Here is a 20,348-nt window from a genome sequence, read left to right as displayed (position 1 = left end):
CCTGCTCCCTTTGAACAATGAGAGCTGCAAAACACAGGGAGCCTCGTACCTGGCACAGCCCCATGGATCTGGGCAACCAGAGCAAGGTTTAGGTGAACGCACCTCCCTGATGTTAAGAAATCCCTATTTATCATTGGAACTGAGCTAATGAGGTTGGCTAAAGCTCCCAGGTGGTGGGTGGCATGAAGCTGCTGTCCAGTGTAGCTGCAACAGCTCTGGCCTTCACCTCTCCCAGATTTGCAGACACTGGTTGAAATCCTGCACTGGGTGCTGGGACAGGGTGAGCTAAGGGCTAGAGGACAGATTTCAGCCATCACTGTGGTCTCCACTGATGATTCTGAGGTTTGTCTCCAGATCTCCTTTCCATCCAGGAAGGTTCTAGTGTCTCAGAGAGCCAAGACAAGCAAGGAGAGGGATGCTAGGTGTGGGAGCCTTTGGGGCCACTGATGTCCCCAACACAGCCACCTGCTCTTAGTACTCTCTCTGAGTGGTGATAACCAAGAGTCAGAGCCATCCTAAATCATCCAGGGTTTATCCCTGAGACATCGACGAGATGCTGGTATCAAGGGCAGGAGGGATGGGCTGGCTGCCTCCTGCATGGCAGTTTCACCTTCTGTGGTGACAGCCCCACACATGGGCCTCACCAGAATTGAGGTATTTCCCCCTCTTTTTGCAACAACATGGGGTTTGACAGATCACATACAGCAGGAGGGGAGTGGCTGTGACACCTGAAATTCTGTTTCTGGATGAATTGCGCTGTTCACGACAGGTTACTTTTCATTTTCATTCCCTGGGGAAAGTACCTGTGCTCCAAAGGTCTGTTTTCATTCGCTGCTGAACTTTAGACAGCGGTGGCCTTCAATAGTAAAAAGGGAACAGCTCTCCAGTCCCTTGAAAAGTGGGAGAGCCTGTGCAGCGCACACACTTGTTAAGCAAATGAAGAGGAGTGCATGGGAGACAGGACCTCTGGTGAAAACTTGGCTGGAGAAAGGGCGGTGTTCTGGGATGTCTGGGGTTTTGTGAGTCTGGCCCAAAACACACCCAGCATCACGATTCCCTGAAGCCACTGAGCAGGGATAAATTGCTCTCACCCTATAAGGGTGCACAGAGGTGTTTCTTCTCTGGGTTTTGACACCCTGCGTGCATCAACTGTGAAAAAAACCTAAAAAACCCTCTGCTCTCCCATACTCTCCACTCTTGAACAGCACCGAGCGTAGACACAAACATTAAAAATAAAATTGAAAAAGCGCCCAGCGCGGAGGAGCGAGCGGAGGAGGGGCGTGTGGGGATGCGCTGCTACTAGAGAGGCGCGGTAGGAGCCGGCCGAGCGGCTCGTCGGGTGTTTACGGCGGGGCCGACGGAGCCGCAGCGCCGGGAGCGCTGCCCGCCCGCTGCCCGCTGCCCGCTGCCCGCTGCCCGCTGCCCGCTGCCCGCTGCCCGCAGCCACAATGTCAAGAGGAGACACGTGTATGTAAGCGCCGGCACGGCCGGAGCGGGGCCCGCGGGCGGGCAGGGGCTCCCGGGGCGCGCCGCTGCCCGTGCCCGCCCGGGGACGCTCCGGCTCCGGCTGTGTGTCCCCGCCGGCCCGCCCGCAGTGCCTCGGCTGCGGGCCGGCCGGGCACGGACCCCGGCTGCGTGTGCCGTGGCGTGCAGAGGTCCCCGCGGCCAGCCGCGCGTGGGGAAGCGGCGGGCGGTTGCATAAGGCGGAGGCGCTGCCGCTCGGGGAGGTTCGCGGCCAGGCCCCGGCGGGTTGAGCTGTCGTGGTGGCCCGAGCTGGGAGAGGGCTGGGGACTAAACCTGTTTGTGGGGGATGGAGCCGTTTTCTGAGCCTTTGCAGGGAGGAGGGTGAGGGGAGCAGGGTCTCAGTGAGAGGGAGGAGACGGAGACAAGAAAGTTGTGGCTCTTTTTTTAAGATGCTGAGATTGCTCCCTGCAAACTTAACAGGAGCATGGGGGTCTCCTTTGCTTAGAGTCCGGGAGTTGATTGCCTGAGAGGTTGTGAGAATCAGCATTTATCAGTGGAAAGCAAGGACTAACGGCAAATTCCCAGCCATCCCTTGCTCAGCCCTCCTCGGGTCTAAAACCTCTGAGTCAGGGCTTTGGACGATGATGACAGAGGATGCTCGTAGAGGATGCTCAGAGCAGAGGAATGCTCGGAGCAGAGAATGCTCCACACCTCGGAGCTGCAGCTCTCAGCATCACAGCTCTGTTCCCACAGGAAGAGCAAGCTCGGTTTTGCTTGCACCTTCCAGAAACACTGCAGCCCATTAATTCAGACCTGGGAAAAACTCCTTGAGGGGCCACTCTGCCACATCCCAAAAGCAAAGGGTGCTTTGTCCCTTGGGATTGGTGGACAGTCGGGTGTCAGTGTCTCCCCACATTTAGCAGGGTCAGGAGCACCTGACCTTGGCAAAGCCTTCTTTTGCCGAGTTTGCCAGGTGCATCTTGGCTGAAGGTGCAGATGAGATGCTGCAGGGTGCTGAGGCAGGCAGGCTCTGCCCAAACCACAGGCATCAGGAGAGGGGGAAGCTGTCCTTGAGGCCTGGGCAAGCTCTCCCCTTCTGTCTCCTTCACACCTGCCACCATCTCCCCTCCCATCCAGCACCAGGACAATGAAGTCGTACCAGAAGCTGACAACAACACAGCCAGCAGCATGCCGGGTGGAAGAGGAGGGGGCTGCCCCGATGCCCTCCAGCCAGGGGAAGCTGGCCCCGTGGTGGGTGGGCAGCGGGCTACTGGTGGCCGCTGTTCTGCTGAGCACCATCACTGTCTGGGTGCTGCGGCAAGTATCGGGGGGCTGGCTTGGACCCACGCCACCCCCCAAATGTCTCCTGGTACCTGAGAGCCATCGCTTTGACTGCTACCCGGAGCGGCGCGTGGTGGTGACCCAGGAGCTCTGCGAAAGCCGAGGGTGCTGCTTCATCCAGAGTCCCCCGCTGGCAGAGGGCAAGCAGGGGGTGCCCTGGTGCTTCTATCCCCCTGACTTCCCCAGCTACACCCTGGAGAGCCTCAACCAGACAGCGCTGGGCATGGTGGGGCTGCTGGTGCGAAGGGAGAAGGCCTATTACCCCCGGGACGTTGAGAAGCTGAGGCTGGATGTGGAGTTTGAGACGGACACAAGGCTGCACGTCAAGGTGAGCTTCCTGCTGGCTGCCCTCAAGAGCCGGTGACTGTGCTCCTGACCCTTGCACCTGCCATCCTGTAGGTGACCATCCCTTGCTTGGATCAAGTCTGGAATCTGCTGTGCTCCAGGCATGGCTGTGTGGGGCCAGTGAGCATCTCCAGCCCTTTGCCCTCTTTCTTTGCTGTCCTTTAAAGCCCTTTTTCTCCCTTTTGCAGATAACAGATGCAGCCAACCCACGCTATGAGGTTCCCCTTGATGTTCCCCGGGTGATGAAGAGAGCAGAAAACCCCATCTACAGTCTGAACTTCTCCTGGGACCCCTTTGGGGTGCTGCTGCAGCGCAAGGCAACAGGGACAGTGCTGTAAGAACCCACCTCATGCTCACGCTGTGTCAGGTGGAGAGAAGCTTTTTCCACCCTAGTCAGAATCCAGCATGCTTCCCAGAGGTTTTTCGTTAGGAAAACCCATGCTGTGAGGTCTCCAGCCAGTTATTGCTCTTTGTCTTGCATCTTTTGAGCAATGCTGACATGGGGATGTGGCAGCTGGTGGCTTCCTGGCCCCAGGGGCTGGCCACGTGCTTGCTCTGGCCATGGCAGACCTATGTGGGATCAGCATCTCTCCAAAAACTTCCCAGTGCTGTGATTCCTCTCAGGGTCCTACAGAAGCCAAACATTGTGTAGATCCCAGCACATCACCAATAAATGATCTGGTGGCTCAGGAAAAATGCCGAAGAACAGTTGTGGCTTTGTCCTCTCCCTGCTTTTGGGTTTCCCTGGCTGTCCAAGCTATAGGGAAACCCACAGCTCCAGGCTTTTTGTGGCAAAGGACTGTGGGTGACTTTGTTGTACATCTTCTGTCACCACCACATCTTTGCCCACACTAAGTTGGTGGTGAGCACCAACAGCTGGATAATGTCTGGTCAGGGTGTTTTGGGATTCCATTCTTTCCTCCTCTCTCCCATTTGCTGGTGTCTGTGGTCCATTCTGTACTTTGGGAGCTGCTTATCAGTGACAGCAGGCTAAGAAACCCCATGGCCATATCACCTCAGTGGTTAATAATAACCTGGGTGGAAACTTCTGGTGTCAAAGGGAAGGCTGTGCTGTGCTGGGTCAGGCTGGCTGAGGCTATGCCTTGTGTCCAGCCAGACCTGAATTTGCTCCTGGGCCAGGGTGTTGGGGCTGGATGCAGGGTGGGATGTGCTGCTAGACTTCCCCTTGAGATGCTTTGAGAGGGAAGAGATCAGTTATTGATGGGCAAATGGATCCTAATGAGTCCCAGAACCCTCTCCTGACCCTCTCTCTTTCTTGGTGTCACCCTGTCAGGCTAAACACCACCGTGGCCCCCTTGATCTTTGCTGACCAGTTTCTCCAGATATCCACATCACTCCCATCCAAGTTCCTCTATGGGCTGGGGGAGCACCGTGGCAGCCTCCTGCACAGCCTGGACTGGAACACCCTCACACTGTGGGCCCGCGACGTCTCTCCCACGGTACATCTGCCTTCTTCCCATAGGGGTGCAGGGGGTGAGGGCTGGAGTGCCACTCTCCTGTGCCTTGCACAAACCCTGGGAAAGCATGGAAGTGGTGGGCAGCAGCACTGGGAGAGGCTGGGGATGGTTGAGGCTGATGAGCAGGTATGTGCCAGGGAGGATTTCAGAGCAGTTGCAAAATGCTCTTGGCACTCCAAGGGCAGTGGGTGTTTCTGCTCCACCCTGCTCCTCGTGCAATGTGTTGTGGTGAGGCAGGAGGTTTCCCCCTCACCCAGCCCAGCTCAGTAGCAGCCCCTGAGCTGGAGGAAGAAGCAGCCTCCCATGGCCTTAAGCTCAAAACCTATCCTCATTCCTTGTCTTACGCTCCAGAGGAGTGACAGATGCCTGGTTAGGTGGTGGCAGCATATACAGCTCAGGGTCATTTATTCACCTTCAGTGACATGGGGCTCTCCTGCTTTGCCCTCTTTGCTGTCTTACCGGGCACCTCTCCTTGCAGGAATCATTCAACCTCTACGGCGCCCACCCCTTCTACCTGCTGATGGAGGAGGGTGGAAATGCTCATGGTGTTTTCCTACTCAACAGCAATGCCATGGGTAGGTGTCCAGGGCACCCCAGGCCAGCTTGTCCATGGTGGAGGACCTGGCAGACTGGGACAGATGGGAGCTGCTGGAGTGGCCACTTTGGGACCTTGGGGTGGGAGGAAGCCATGAAAAGGAAAGATGTGGTTTGATGGCTCCGTTATTGAGCGCAGCCATCTGTTTCCTGGCTACGGCAAGGCTCTTTAGCAACTGCTGAGCAGTTTAACCACACGCCCAGCTGCCGAGTTGCCATCAGGAAAGCGAGTCCCTTGCTTGCAGTTCCATGCCCATTCCCCCTGCACCGGCAGCGGGGCACAGCTGGGGCGCAGCCGGGGGTGCCATCTGTCACCCGCGCTCCTCCCAGCTGTGCCGCGCCAGCTGCGGCCGTGGGATCTGCCCGTGTGTGCCAGCTGATAACAGCAGCTCCTGCGGGCTCCTGCCATGCCAGGGCCGGCACCAGGACCACCCGTCCCTCCCAGCAGCTGCCTCTTGCAGCCAGCTGGCATGATGCTGCTCACACCAGGGCTCCAGCTGTGCTCAGCTCTGTTACTGTGATGCTGCTGAGGAGGAGCTCCTTCGACATGCAGCCACCTGAGCTGAGGTGAAAAGGCTGCTCCATGTGAAGAGCCCTTCCCAGGAAAGGCCTGGCTTCCACGTGCTTGCTTGTACAAGTGGCTCTCTATTCACTTAGGTGGGGATTTTGGGGGAGAACATGAAGGAAAGCACTGCACTGAAGTGCTTAGTCTTGGTCCAGCAGTGGAAGCTGGCACAGATTTGAGCTTAAAGAGCAAATTTTCAAGATAGCATCAATGCATGATCTCTCTGGGCTGTGATGATTTAAGCTTCCAGACACCCATTTAGCATCTGCTGATTGCAAGACAGGGATTTCTCTCTTCCCTCGAGCATTGCCTGTGGGGCTGCCTGGGCTCCATCAGAGGCGATAAGATCTGGGGGTTGCTCCCCAGTTGTCATTACCTTTTTCTCTTCTCTTTCCTTTTCTACCTTCCCACTCAAAGAGGTGGCTCTGCAGCCTGCTCCAGGCCTGACCTGGAGGACCATTGGAGGTGTGCTGGATTTTTACATCTTCCTGGGGCCTGATCCCAACATGGTCATCCAGCAGTACCAGCAGGTGATAGGTAAGTGCCCACACCCCAACACAGCTCTCTACAGGCACCTCCTTCATGCCCACACACCTGTCTCACCCCAGCTTCACCACCATCCCCATCCCTCTCAGCTGGGCAGGGATCAGCATCCCCCAGCTGTTCCATCCCCAGCCCTTCCAGCACACTGTGGTTGGTCATCACCTTTTATCCTCCCTCTCCCCTTTCCATCCTTTTGAGATGCTGCTGTCATCTTGGGTAGCCCCATCCATGCTCCCACTGTCCCATTGCAGGTTTCCCAGCCATGCCACCCATCTGGGCTCTTGGCTTCCACCTCTGCCGCTGGGGCTACGGATCCAGCAATGAGACGTGGCAGACTGTGAGAGCCATGAGGAACTACCAGATCCCCCAGGTAACCCCCAGGCCTGTGGGGCAGGGAATCCAGTCTCCATCAGCCATTCCTGAGCCTCTTTCCCACAGGATGGGCAGTGGAATGACATCGATTACATGGATGGGTACCGGGACTTCACTTTGGATTCCCAGAAGTTTGCCTCCCTCCCCTCTCTGGTGGAAGACCTCCACAAACACGGGCAGCACTACGTTATGATCTTGGTATTCCCCCTCTTCTCCCACTGTGCTGTCTTTGCTGCAGGGATGTCAGACATGGGCATAAGGGATGCTCCTGGTCCCAGCTGGTCATTCCTGGCTCTGGGGATTTTTGTAGGAGGCCAGTTCCCAGTGCTGGTCAGGCAGCTGTAAACTGAGACTGGAAATCCCCCTAATGGAGGGACCTTGGAGACACAGCCAGGTTCTTGTGCTGTGCTCCTGTCTTTCTGTGGGTACAAGGATGGCCCTGACCCCTGTGAGAGAAGGAGTGGAGGAACTGTGGGTCAGGCAGTTTAACTTGTGGTTGCTCAGCTCAGGTGCCCTCACATCTCCACAAGTGCTGAGAACTTGTGACCTGGCTGTGATGTCCCTTCTTCCCTCTGCAAGGAGTGGGGGGCACGGGTTCTGCTTGCTGGAGGCAGTGGAGACCAGCAGATCCTTGCAGGGGGAAGTTGGATTTCCTCCTCATTGAACTCTCTGTAGTAGCCCTGTCCATGACCTGACATTTCTTGCGTAAGAGCAAGATTTCTTGTATTTGTCCCCCCTTCCCCAAAACACCGTAACGGATCCTGGGGACTTGCAGAAGTGGCATTTTAGAAAACATGCCTGGAAGCGTTGAAGCAAGTTTCTCTTCCGCTTGAGGGGAAATAGCTGCCGTGTGTGGGCTCTGGCTGACCCTGTCTGGGTTCTCTTCTGTGAATCACACTGGTCTGGCCAGGGGAAGAAGCCATGGTCTGCCTGGAGTGGCACTAACCCTCTGCTCCATCCCCAGGATCCTGGCATCAGCAGCACCAGCCCTCACGGCTCCTACTGGCCTTTTGATGAAGGCTTGAGACGGGGCTTGTTCCTCAACACCACCCAAGGGCAGCCACTCATCGGGCAGGTGAGGAGCTCCAGGGGGAAATCCCAGCTCAGTGGGGTTGTGCAATACCAGGGTTGGGATTTCATCACAATAGAGGGAAAGCCAAGTGGCCAAGGGACTTCCCCGGGATAATTGCCAGAGCCTGGCTCAGCCCTTGTCCTCCTCATGTGTCACCTCCTGGTGTCTTCACCAGCCTGGGACCAGCCCCTGCTCAGCAGAGGAGCCTGTGGAAGTCATATGAGCTTAACAGAGTCAGCAGTGCTGCCTAAGGCTGGTCATCTGATTTCTCTCCCTTCCCTTCCTGTTTCTGGGGTGAGGGGAGGTTGTCTGTGATGAACAGTGTGCCTCGATACCTGCTCTGCAGCTGTTCCCTCCCACTTTGACCCCTCTGGCTGTTTTCTCCCACCTGCTCTCTCTCACTGTCTCCAAGGAGGAAGCTTTTGAGGTAGCCTGAAAACACGAGGGGAAATGAATTGGCTAAAATTCCTGGAATGAGGCAAAGCACAGAGAAATCATGGCTTTTCCCTGACATGTTCTTGGTGAGGTAGTGTCAGGTCTTGTGCAAGTGAGGGCAGAGCAGCTGCTCCATCAGCTGCCACTGCCCATGGACTGTGGGGTCTCCTCAGCACCTGGTCCTCCCAGTACCATGGGGGTAGGAGGGATGCTCTGTGTGTGTAGCACCCAGGACTCGAAGCATTGGCTGTGTTTATCTTCTGTCTGATTGCCTGTTTCACCCCCAGCTGAAATCCCTGGCGTGCTGTGGTACCCTGTTCCCCATGGTGGCTCCCCACAAATCAGCTGCTCACTGAACCCATGGATTTGTGGTGTCCCCACAGGTCTGGCCTGGTTTCACTGCCTTCGCAGACTTCTCCAACCCAGACACACACCAGTGGTGGCTGGAGAACCTGCAGCACTTCTATGCCCACGTGCCTTTTGATGGCCTCTGGATTGTAAGTCTCTCCTTGCCCGTGGGTTGCTCCCTGCCAACAGCTCAGCTCGTGCCCGCTGCATGTCCTGGCAGGACTGTCCATCAAATGAGAGCTTTTCCAGCTCTACCACGAATCCCAAAAACACACACCTGAAATTGCAGCACAATTTTCTTTGCTTAGGACATGAATGAGCCATCCAACTTCATGGATGGGTCTGAAGATGGCTGCCCCCCAGGAGAGTTCGACAACCCACCCTACACTCCAGGTAAGGAGGGAGATAGATGAGATACAAGGCTGTGCTTATAGGTACTGTGTGCTTTGAGCTGGCTGCCAACTGAATGTGGTGAAGAAAAGCCATTTCTGAGAGACACTGTGTCTCTTTTACACCCTGAATGCCTCCATCCCTACCTCGATGTGCCAGTATCCATGTCTAAGCCGTGCACACTTGTTAGGGCCATGTCAGGGTGCAGGACGGAACCATTTGCATGAGCTTTTGGCACTGGGTTGGCAGTGACAGCTGGCTGTGGGAGGACTGACCTAGAGCAAGCAAGTGTAGGGAGTTCATATCCCCTGCACCCCAGCTGAGTCCAACTGGGCTCTCCCTCCTGGCAGCTGTGCTGGGCGATTCCCTCTCTGCAAAGACGGTGTGTGCCTCGGCAAAGCAGAAAGTGTCAGTGCACTACAACCTTCACAACCTCTATGGGCTGATGGAAGCCAAAGCCACAGCAAGGTACCTGAGCATCCCACTTCCTGGCAGCCTGGGGATGGGTTGGGACAAAATCCTCAGAGCTGAGTAGGAAGAGGATGGGGATTTGAGTGTGATCTGAAGCTGAGAAGCTCTGACTGCTCACAGCTTCTGGGATGGGAACCCGGGAGAAGAGGGGAGCTGACACTGCTCTGGGAGGAATGGGTGAATGAGGCTGGTCCTGCTGGAAGCCTTTGCCATCGTGCTCAGACTGACTCTCCACCCCTCTGTCAGGGGGCTGGAATTTTCCCTCAAGTGTTGTGGGATAAGGCAAACACCTGGTGGGCTGCTCTTACCTTCTGTCCCCAGCTCTCCTGTTGTTTTCCAGCGCCTTGATCAAGATCCGGGGCAAGCGCCCCTTCGTCATCTCCCGCTCCACCTTCCCCAGCCAGGGCCGGTACTCAGGGCACTGGCTGGGTGACAACCGGAGCCAGTGGAAGGACATGGGTTACTCAATTCCAGGTGGGTGCCACACAGCCCCTACCACCACTGCTAAAGCTTTCTGCTTGTCTGGAGGTCCTCCGAAACTGTGCCCTGTTGACTGTCCCTGCCCTCAGGGCTGCTGAGCTTCAGCCTCTTTGGCATCCCACTGGTCGGGGCAGACATCTGCGGCTTCTCCGGCAGCACCTCGGAGGAGCTGTGCACACGCTGGATGCAGCTCGGTGCCTTCTACCCCTTCGCCCGCAACCACAACACCCAGAACGAGAAGGTCAGTGTGCCCAGTGGGAGGCATCCTAGGGCTGGGATGTGGGATGGGGGATGTGGGATGCAGGGTACGGGATGTGGGATGGGGGATGCAGGAGGTGGGGTCGGGGGTGGGACAGCTGCTGACTGCCCGTGTCTCCCCCAGGCCCAGGATCCAGCAGTGTTCAGCCCTGCAGCCAGGACAGCCATGAAGGATGTGCTGCTGACCCGCTATTCCCTCCTGCCCTTCCTCTACACCCTTTTCCACCATGCCCACCTGCAAGGGGACACCGTGGCCCGGCCCTTGTTCTTTGAGTAAGGCCATCCCCACCGGGAGCTGGGGAGATGCTTGGGCCGAATCAGGGAGATTGAGCGGCGTCTCCATCCCACCACAGGTTCCCTTGGGATGTGGCCACGTGGGAGCTGGACAGGCAGTTCCTGTGGGGCCGGAGCCTGCTGGTAACACCAGTGCTGGAGCCTGGGGTGGACTCAGTCACAGGTTATGTCCCCCAAGGCACGTGGTACGACTTCCACACGGTGAGGAGCATCACGGCATTTGGCTGGGGGCCGGGTGATCCCTGCTTGACCCTCTTGGGGCTGGGCTGGGAAGCCCTGGCTGAGCCCAGTGTGCCCTAATGGAGGGAGGGTTGGGGATGTCTGCTCCTCAGACCCGTGCCTGAGCCCTGATCCCTCACACCCATGTCTCTCGCCACCTGCCCAGGGCTCCTCGGTGAACAGCAGTGGGGAGATGTTGAAGATGTCGGCCCCTCTGGAGCACCTCAACCTGCACATCCGGGAAGGTGCCATCCTGCCCACCCAGGTGAGTGCCCACCCATTGCCTTCCTGGGTGCTGTCCACAGCATGTGTGTCCCCCAGCACCTCAACTCCTGGCCCCCATCCCCAGTGGTCATGGCCCTACAGAGCCCATATCTTTGAACCCCAGAAACCAGGAACCACCACAGAGGTGACCCGAGGGAATCCCCTGCGTCTCATCGTGGCCTTGTCCTCACATGCCACTGCCTGGGGTGACCTTTTCTGGGACGATGGCGAGAGCCTGGACACCTTCGAGAAGGGCAACTACTCCTACGTGGTGTTCAATGTCACACAGGTGGATGTGGTGGGGAGGGCAGGAGTGGGGTGTCCCATGGTACCTGGTCACCTTGAGCTCATGCTGTCCCATCCTGCAGAACATCTTCACCTCCACCGTCCTCCATGCCAGCACCGAGGCCACCAAGGTCACCGTTGGCACACTGAGCATCTTTGGGGTGCAGAAACCGCCCAGCAAGGTCCTCCTGAATGGCCTGGAGAAGCCCTTTTCCTACCTGGACAACCAGGTTTGGCCCCATTTCAGAGTGCCCTTTGCTGGGTGAGGGTCCCCATCCTGAGGGTCTCCCCTCCTCCTCCTCCAGGGTCACAGTGTGACCAAAGAGGAGGATCAGGACTCTCTGTGGCTTTCCTGCCATGCCAGGGTTTAGGGGAAAGCAATATCCACTTCCCTCCTGTCAAGGCTGTACCCCGAAATGTCTCCTCTCCCCCCACAGGTTCTCAACGTAAGTGACCTTGGCATGAACCTCAGCCAGGGCTTCTCCCTGCAGTGGCTGTGAGCAGGGGGCTGTGGCGTCACCCTCACCTTGCCAGGACATCCTGCCAGGAGAGGGTCCATGCTCTAGCCCCTGAAGCCAGGATGCTGCCACGGAGAGGGCACTGGGGACTGTCACCTGCTGCTGCTCGTCCCCCTCCAGCCCAGCTGGGGACAGGGGGCGTGGGATGGGGGCTTGGCTGCTGGGTGCCCCCTGCATGGTCCTGGGTGGGTGGTGTGGGTGGAGGTGTGGGGCCCCACTGCAATAAAGGCATGTGGAGAACTTGTCCTGGGAGCATGATATGGGGACAGAAGGGGTGGCATGGGGGAGAGGGGGTGGGCAGCCAGTTGCTGCTGTTTTAGTCCTCAGCCTCTATTCTCCTGACTCCATCACCCTGATTTCAGCTTCTCAGTTTTAGCCCCAATCCAACACCCCCAATTCCAGTCCTACATTCCACCCCTCCACTTTCAGCTCCCCAGTTTCAGCCCCTGACTCCAGCCTCCAATCCCACCTCCTTGATTCCCTTTGATCTCAGAACCCCCAGTCACAGACCCATTTAAGCTGGAAAAGACCTCCAAGATCAAGTCCAGCCGTGGACTAATCACTTTTTCAAATACACCATAGCGCTGAGTGCCAGGTCCAGTCGTGTCTTGAACACCTCCAGGGACGGTCACTCCATCACCACCCTGGGCAGCCCATTCCAGTATGTAATCCCCCTTTCCGTGAAGAAATTCCTCCTGATGTCTGACTTAACCCTCCCTGGTGCTGCCTGAGACGATGTCCTCTTGTCCTGCCGCTAGTGGCGTGGGAGAAGAGACGGATCACTCATCAAAGAACATCGTTTCTTAAGAAAACGTTGTCATAGTCCACAGCCTGCAGCCTCTCTGACCTCGGGCTCCCCCTCCCGCCCGCCAGACGGCGCTGCCCAGCGGGGCGGGACGGGGCGGGCGGCGCCGCTGCGGCGGCGGTTCCGGTTCCGTGTGGCCGCGGCCGTGGGTCGGTCCCGGCTGTCGGTCCCCAGTGTCTGTCTGTCCGTCCCGGCTGTCGCTCGGTCCGTCCCTGGGCCGGTGCTCGGCGGCGCCATGAACCGGCCCAAGGCGGCGGCCGTGCGGCGGCCCAGCGCCGTGCCCAAGCCCTCCGGTGAGTCCCGCGGGGCCGGGCGGGCGGGCGGGGGCTGCGGGCGCTGTCTCTCCCCGCCGCTCGCTGTCTCTCCCCGTCGCTCGCTGTCTCTCCCCGCCGCTCGCTGTCGCCGTCGCTCACTGTCGCCGTGTTTCCCCTCGCAGCGCACCCGCCGCCCGGAGATTTCATCGCGCTGGGCTCCAAGGGGCAGAGCGGCGAGGGCAAGGCCGCCGTCACGCTGCTGAAGCCGGCGCCGCCCGGGCTGCCCTCGGAGCGCAAGCGGGACGCGGCCGCCGCCTTGGCGGGCCCGGCGGGGCTGCCCGGGCTGACCAAGCGCCCCAAGCTCTCCTCCACGCCGCCCCTCAGCGCCCTGGGACGCCTGGCAGAGGCGGCCGTGGCGGAGAAAAGAGCCATCTCGCCCTCCATCAAGGAGCCGTCTGTCATCCCCATCGAAGGTGAGGTCTCGCTGCGCTCCTGCCGGCACACGGAAGCCTCGGGGAAACGTTCTTCTCTGGAGTCTCATCCCAGGAGTCTTTCTTGAAGCCCACGCTGTAATTATGTGCTGTCCTCGAGGGTTTCCTTCCCTGGATATGGGGCTGAAGTCAAGGTTTTCTCTTCTGTTGGCATTGGGTTGTGTTCATTCTGTCTGACAGCTGTTTAGTAGCTGTATGTGAAACACTCCTTTGAGGAAATTTCAAAGTCTGGATTGTAGTATTTTATTCACATACTTCTTTAGCAAATTCTGGGTCTGGATGTTGCCTTTTGAATTGTCATTCGGTTTCTGATGTTGGATACATTTGCAGAGGAGTGTGCTAGCCTGGAAAAACAATGAAGGGGCATTGTCAGTTGTGAAGCAGAACTTTCAATGGCAATTGAGTAGGGAAAAGCTATTGCAGGGGCTAAAGTGAGCTGGTCTGTCCTTTGCTGTCCCTTGTGACTGGTTCTGCAGCACCTCAGGGTGGTCATTTGGCATGAGGGTAAATGCTGATGCCCGTGTGTTGGTGGTTACAGTTGTCCCCACGGTGCTGCTGGATGAGATTGAGGCAGCAGAGGCAGAAGGCAACGATGACCGTATTGAGGGGGTGCTGTGTGGAGCTGTGAAGCAGCTGAAGATGAACAGAGCCAAACCTGACACCACTCTCTACCTGAGCCTCATGTACCTGGCAAAAATCAAACCCAACATATTTGCCACCGAAGGGGTTATCGAGGTGAGGACTCGCGAAGTCACTGACGGATCTTTCCTGCCAAACTGTGAGCAGAGATGCACTTGCTCTCAGGCCAGAGCGTGGTCTGCGTGTCTTTGTGAATACCAGAGCTCTGTGGCAAGCTGCTGCAGTTTGTATTTCTCTTTCTGCAGCTTCTTTGCCTGCTTTCTCAATAGATCACTTGTTTATTATTTTATTTTTTGTGGATGTTATTCCAGGCACTGTGCAGCCTACTCCGAAGAGATGCCTCCATCAATTTCAAAGCCAAAGGGAATAGCCTTGTGTCTGTCTTGGCATGCAACCTTCTCATGGCAGCTTATGAAGAGGATGAGAACTGGCCAGAGATCTTTGTCAAGGTTGGTGAACTGAGGGGGCTTCTGCTGGACTGAGGCAGTGGTGGGCAGACGGGGTTGGGAAATGTGGATATGTTGGAGTAGGAGAGCAGCACAGAATTTATTACAGGTGTAGGGAAGGGGGGTGGCTAGTGTCCTCTTGTCCACTGTGGGAATGCAGCTGGAGGAGACCAAAATTGGAATCTGGGCCCCTCCTTGTAAAGAAAAATCTCCATGGGTTTCTGGAATGTAGCCTCCATTGCCTTTTGTTGCCTTAACTCTGCTCTTTTCTGAGATACCTTTCAGAGTCTGTATTGATGTAAGTGTTGCAGAGACTCTTTGCTTTCTAGTCGGTGTGTAGGGATTAAAATAGCTCATTAACTTAAAAAGGCTGAGCTGACCAGCTTTTATATTTTGATGGCAGAAGTTTTTGTAAAGTCTGTCTTGAGAAGGTGCCCAGTGGAGCTTGGGATGTGGTGGTGTGTATTTTTGCTTTTGTATGATCATCTGGTCTGGTTTTCATCCATGCACTTGTTATGCTAGTTTCCTACTATATATATGTATATCTATATATATGTTGGAAATCCATAAAATATGTATATTGGATCCATAAAATATTTATATTGGAAATCCATAAAAACTCACAAATACTCCTTTAATTAACCCCACGAAAATGGACTGTGCTCCCTGCTGCAGGTGTACATCGAGGACTCCCTTGGGGAGCGCATTTGGGTGGACAGTCCTCACTGCAAGACGTTTGTGGATAACATCCAGACAGCTTTTAACACAAAGATGCCTCCTAAGACCATGCTCTTGCATGGAGAAGTTGGACGTAGTGGAGGGGACCTTAGTGCTGGTAAGATGATGTTTGGGAACCAGGAGCAAAGGTTTAGGGAGAGGATGGAGCCTGCAGTGCTTATTGACTGGTGAGAATAGTTTGGTACTGGATGGAGTCACATAGACCAGGCTTTGAGTTCCAGGCATTGTTTTTCTTCTTTTTGGGGCTCTTTCATGTCCAGGGGATGTTTGAGGGTCGTGAAAAATGGGCCTGTATGGGATGCAGTGTGAGAGGCTGTGGCCTTGCTGAAAGGGATCCCTGAAATAAGCTGAACAAACCAGAGCGCAAGTGATTGATCTCTAGAGAGAGGAGTTGTGTGCTGTGTCCAGTGATTGACCTCTAGGGAAAGGAGTTATCTCATGGAGTGTGCTGTGTTCTGGTCTCTCTCAGGGAGTAGCCCACACCCTTCCATGACAGAGGAGGAGGACAGCCAGAGTGAGCTGCTGATTGCAGAGGAGAAAATGAGCCCAGAGCAGGCGGGCCAGCTCATGCCCAGGTACAGTGCCTCTTCCTCTCCTAACACAGTTGTGTGCAGGTGTGTCTGTGCTCACCCTCCCTGCAGAGCTGTGGCAGGAAGCTCCTTCTCTGTGCTCCTGTAGCACCTGCTGGGGGATGTTGAGCAAAAGATAAAACTAGTGCTGGGAGAAAAGAGGGGATTGTCTTGGTTTGCAAGTCATACCACAAACAAGAAAGAGTGCTGATCTCTGGACTGGCTTTTGTGGAAATGAGTAAAGTTCAATTTGTGTGGCCCAGGTATGAAGACCTTGCAGAGAGTGTGGAGGAGTATGTCCTAGACATGCTTCGGGACCAGCTGAACCGGCGCCAGCCCATGGACAATGTCTCCAGGAACCTCCTGCGGCTGCTGACGGCAACCTGTGGCTACAAAGAGGTGCGTCAGATGGCTGTGCAGAGGCTGGAGATGTGGCTGCAGAATCCAAAGGTAAGGAGAGGAGCTGTTGAGGCACAGCCCTGGTCTGGAATCCAGCCAGGAGGGCTGCATGTTGTACTTCAGTTACATTTCTGGTCTGTAATGGCAGGTGGCTGGAGTCTTTCTGCTCTTTTTCTGCAGTTGACCAAGCCAGCTCAGGACTTGCTGATGTCAGTCTGTATGAACTGTAACACCCACAGCTCAGAGGACATGGAAGTTATCTCCAACCTGATCAAAATTCGTCTCAAGCCAAAAGTCCTTCTCAATCACTACATGCTGTGTGTCAGGTGAGTGACTGGGTCTGTGGCAGAAAAAGAAAGCACTGTGGGAGATGTGCCCAGGCACTTGACAGTCTCAGTGTCTCTGTACAGTGGTTTTAAATACCAGCTTGAGGCATGGAGTGTTTTGTGTTGATTTAAATGAATTGCATTGTCCTTGAAAGCTTTCAGTAGTCCTTTGATATGTGCTGTTCTATCCTTTTCAATTTTGTGTGCTAAATACATCAAGGAGAAATGAAAAGAATGTGTCCAGCTGCAATGAAATGTCAGTTCAGGTATCCCTGGTCTTCCCTTGCAGAGAGCTGCTGAATGCACACAGGGATAACCTGGGCACCACCATTAAGTTTGTGATTTTCAATGAACTATCAAATGCAAGAAATCCCAACAATATGCAGATCCTGTATACTGTGCTTCAGCACAGCTCAGAGCAAGCTCCAAAGGTAGGTGCGGTGTCTTGGATGACTGATGGTAACCCCAGAACCCCACCTGACAGATTTAGTTGTTTTGAGGCTCAGATAAATCTTTTCACAGACAGCTGTCTGATATTTATCATACTATTTTGAAATTATATAATTATTCTTGGTAAGAATAAACATAAATGGGCATTTTCTAACTCCCACATTCTGGGTGATAATGCAGTTTCATGAGAGAAATATTATTACAGCTCCCCAGGGGTCTGAAGGACAGGATACTTCCAGCATGATTTCCTTGTGTCTCTTAATGTTGTGGATGCAGACCCATTACAGTGCACTGAAAGTTTTCTCTCTGTGTGGCCCCAGTACCTGGCAATGGTGTTCCAGGACCTGTTGACCACCAAGGATGATTACCTGCGAGCTTCACGGGCTCTTCTGAGGGAGATCATCAAACAGACAAAGCATGAGATCAACTTCCAGGCCTTCTGTCTGGGTCTCATGCAGGAACGGAAGGAGGCTCTGTATGCAGAGATGGAGTTCAAGGTACCATTTTCGACCCTTGTGCTGCTGGATGTGCCAGGGATGCACTGAGCTCTTCTGTGTCTGCTTCCCTGGCCATTCTTCCTTTTGCTTTTTGGTGTCTGAGTGAGTCACTACTTGTGTGTCTCATAGCAGCACTTCCATATCTCATTTCCAAACATCCACGTTCATAATTTTTGATGACAAAACAATTCCAGAAGGCAGCTCTGGGTGTTGCTATTCAACTCTTTTTTTTTCTTTCTTTTCTATTTTAAGGAGCGGTTTGTCATTCACATAACTGACCTGCTAGCTGTCTCCATGATGCTGGGTATCACAGCCCAGGTGAAGGAGGCTGGAATTGCTTGGGACAAAGGAGAGAAAAAGAGTAAGCAGAAGAACCTAGGTTCACTCTGAGGATGAGTAGATTTTAGTAGATATCTGCCCCTGATGTTGAGAGAACATCAGCTAGGGTGGGGAGCCTGCTGTCATCCTGGGGCTGACAGAGATTGGGAATGTGGCATTTGCATGGCCAGATGCTTCTTGTATCTATGGAAGCAGTGCCTGAGAGGCTGGGGAGAGGGAGCTGTGGGTGGAGGGGCCTCAGGCCTCAAGGAGCAGCTGTAAGAATTAAGGGGCTGGGAAAACAGGCCTTTGGTGTGGCACTGACATGACTGCCCACATGGCTTCTTCTTACAAAAGTAATCCATCTGTGCTTTGTGTTGGGGGTTTTGCTGCAGCATGTGTCAGAAAGCAAAGAACATGTTCTGTCAGAGCTGAGGGACTCAAGTGTTTCTCATACACTCCTCTGGTTCCCCTTCTCTAGTGGAAGGTGTCCCTGCCTGTGGTGCAGTAATTGGAACAAGATGATCTTTAAGTCTCCTTCCAACCCAAACCATTCTGTGATTCTATGATTTACTGTTGATGCCTGAGAGTCCTGGTTACTGTCTTGAAGCCACCACGCTTCTGATGATGCCCACGTGTGTATTTTGTGACCTGACTGTTTTTCAGACCTGGAAGTGCTGCGCTCTTTCCAGAACCAAATTGCTGCTATCCAACGTGATGCCGTCTGGTGGCTGCATACAGTTGTTCCATCTATCAGCAAGCTGGCTCCAAAGGACTATGTGCACTGGTGAGAGTCAGCCTGGTCATGTCTGTGCATAACCAATCCCTTCCTCAACACTGATATATTATGAAAAACCAGGTATACACCAGGGTTTGGTTAGATTTCTCTGCCACTTTCAGACAGGGAGCAGAAACAGTTTTAGCAGGGACTGTTTCCCTCTCTGAAATTCCTTCAGATGAATCCTTGTACCAGAAATATATGATAATGGAAATATTTCTGATTTATATTATTTGGGTCCACTCAGTAGGGGATTTTTAGCTATCTGACCAAACAAATTCCCTCTGGACTCCTTGTTTTTTTTTTTGTTTGACATCCTTTTTAAGGCTCTGTGGCTGAGGGCTCCACAGATAGTTGTGTCTTCTGGAGGACAGATGGTATTCTGGGGTCTTGACATAAGGCATTACTGAGACAGTTCAAGCCAGAATTAATGGTAAGCAAGATAGGTTACAGAAAGCATAAAAGCCCAGAGCCCATATTGATTGTATAGTCCTCTCTGTTCTGAATCATATTGTTACTGTTGCTAGTCTCACTTATCTGAGGGGGCTCCTTCATGTGCAGGATGGGAAGCTTTAGCAGGATTTGAGGGAGACTGGACTGTTGTATGTATTCTTAAGCCTCACAGATGGTGTTTATTGTGCTCTTCATCTCTACAGCCTCCACAAGGTGCTCTTCACAGAACAGCCAGAAACCTACTACAAATGGGACAACTGGCCCCCGGAGAGTGACCGCAAGTGAGTGTGTGCCCCTCCCGTGGCAGGTGCAGGTGGGGAGCTGCTCTAGCTGGAGGCAGAGGAATGGGTGTTTTCTGGTGATCCTTATATAGCTCTGTGTTGGAAAGGCTTGGAACTGTGCTCAGATTTTCTTCATCTGTTACACTGCCATAAAACTGGGGGGTGTTGTTCCACTCTCCATCTGTTCCTCTTCCTCCTTCATTCCTGTTTCCTGTGCCAAGTTGTTCTGTGTCTTGACACTGTAGTTGTAAGGAGAGCAGCCCCACAGTGTGTGGGTAATTGGGGTAAAGTTAGGGAGCTCAGACTCAAGGAGGCTGAAGCATAGAGGTACAAGGCACTGCAAATGATACTCTGATAATAATTTGTTTCAAATAGTTGCATTTGGAGCTGGAGCTCGGGGAAAGAAGCTGTGATGTATCTTCTGCTCAGATGAGTTGTAGGGTCTGTGGAGGGTTCCAGGAGCCCTCACACTGCTGCCCGAAGTGTGGTTGATGTCTCGTGTCTCCTGCAGCTTCTTCCTTCGCCTGTGCTCCGAGGTGCCCATCCTGGAGGACACGCTGATGCGCATCCTTGTGATCGGATTGTCGCGGGACCTGCCCCTGGGCCCCGCCGATGCCATGGAGCTCGCCGACCACTTGGTGAAGAGGGCTGCAGCTGTGCAGGCAGATGGTGAGGCTGCACACAGCTCCCACCAGCCAGTGCTTGCTTCTCCACATCTTCCTATTGCCACCCAGGGCTGAGACAGCTCCTACCACCTACCAAAGAGCCTTTGCATCACTTAAAGCATATTTTAGTCATGATGGCTAAACATTTGGCTCAAAGCCAGACATGCTGCTGTTGCTTTCTCACTAGAGAAGCTTCTTCTTTTCTCTTACTGTTTCTCTCTGTTACTAATTTTGTATCGTGGAGTGTTTGGGAAATTATTGGTTGTGTGGAGAATGAAGGACTGTGAACAACCACCCAGGGTTTTGAGTCAGCGTTTTTAAATTCAATTTAGTCCTTTGTACTTAATGTAAAATGAAATTTGTAGGCTATGCAAAAATGGAAGGATTGGAAGTTAAATTAATTAACCCATTGTGTGCTCTTCCCAAGTCCATTACTGGGACTCTTACAGAATAGCAGTTACAGAAGCAAACTTTACTCTTACTCCTTTTATGAACTCATTTAG

At 54.3% G+C, this 20,348-nt stretch overlaps 2 protein-coding genes across 3 annotated transcripts in view; both read left to right on the top strand.

Moving 5' to 3' along the window:
• Positions 1 to 1,328: 1,328 nt before the first annotated feature.
• LOC137483740 (lysosomal alpha-glucosidase-like) lies at positions 1,329 to 11,980 on the top strand. Its single transcript, XM_068207054.1, has 20 exons — positions 1,329 to 1,467; positions 2,602 to 3,133; positions 3,339 to 3,484; positions 4,445 to 4,610; positions 5,107 to 5,203; positions 6,205 to 6,324; positions 6,582 to 6,700; positions 6,769 to 6,900; positions 7,667 to 7,777; positions 8,593 to 8,706; positions 8,866 to 8,950; positions 9,298 to 9,415; positions 9,759 to 9,892; positions 9,988 to 10,139; positions 10,281 to 10,429; positions 10,510 to 10,651; positions 10,836 to 10,934; positions 11,058 to 11,222; positions 11,302 to 11,448; positions 11,656 to 11,980. Exons 2-20 carry the CDS (start codon positions 2,612 to 2,614, stop codon positions 11,716 to 11,718), a joined length of 2,781 nt encoding a protein of 926 aa, XP_068063155.1. The 5' UTR covers positions 1,329 to 1,467; positions 2,602 to 2,611; the 3' UTR covers positions 11,719 to 11,980.
• A 695-nt stretch (positions 11,981 to 12,675) lies between these two features.
• The window catches only part of INTS1 (integrator complex subunit 1), a 28,091-nt gene continuing 20,418 nt past the window's right edge, over positions 12,676 to 20,348 (top strand). For both annotated transcript variants that reach the window (XM_068207034.1, XM_068207032.1), the window contains exons 1-14: positions 12,676 to 12,834; positions 12,978 to 13,268; positions 13,825 to 14,021; positions 14,237 to 14,374; positions 15,047 to 15,206; positions 15,579 to 15,684; positions 15,942 to 16,128; positions 16,258 to 16,403; positions 16,693 to 16,834; positions 17,174 to 17,350; positions 17,603 to 17,711; positions 18,335 to 18,455; positions 19,103 to 19,180; positions 19,692 to 19,849. In XM_068207034.1, coding sequence (XP_068063135.1) covers positions 12,777 to 12,834; positions 12,978 to 13,268; positions 13,825 to 14,021; positions 14,237 to 14,374; positions 15,047 to 15,206; positions 15,579 to 15,684; positions 15,942 to 16,128; positions 16,258 to 16,403; positions 16,693 to 16,834; positions 17,174 to 17,350; positions 17,603 to 17,711; positions 18,335 to 18,455; positions 19,103 to 19,180; positions 19,692 to 19,849 — 2,068 coding nt within the window. In that variant the 5' untranslated portion in view covers positions 12,676 to 12,776. The remainder of the gene's footprint in view (positions 12,835 to 12,977; positions 13,269 to 13,824; positions 14,022 to 14,236; positions 14,375 to 15,046; positions 15,207 to 15,578; positions 15,685 to 15,941; positions 16,129 to 16,257; positions 16,404 to 16,692; positions 16,835 to 17,173; positions 17,351 to 17,602; positions 17,712 to 18,334; positions 18,456 to 19,102; positions 19,181 to 19,691; positions 19,850 to 20,348) is intronic.

The sequence above is a fragment of the Anomalospiza imberbis genome, chromosome 16 (assembly GCF_031753505.1).
Source record: "Anomalospiza imberbis isolate Cuckoo-Finch-1a 21T00152 chromosome 16, ASM3175350v1, whole genome shotgun sequence".
NCBI lineage: Eukaryota > Metazoa > Chordata > Aves > Passeriformes > Viduidae > Anomalospiza > Anomalospiza imberbis.
The sequence above is the reverse complement of the archived record's forward strand: the minus strand, read 5'-3'. Positions and strand labels throughout refer to the sequence as shown.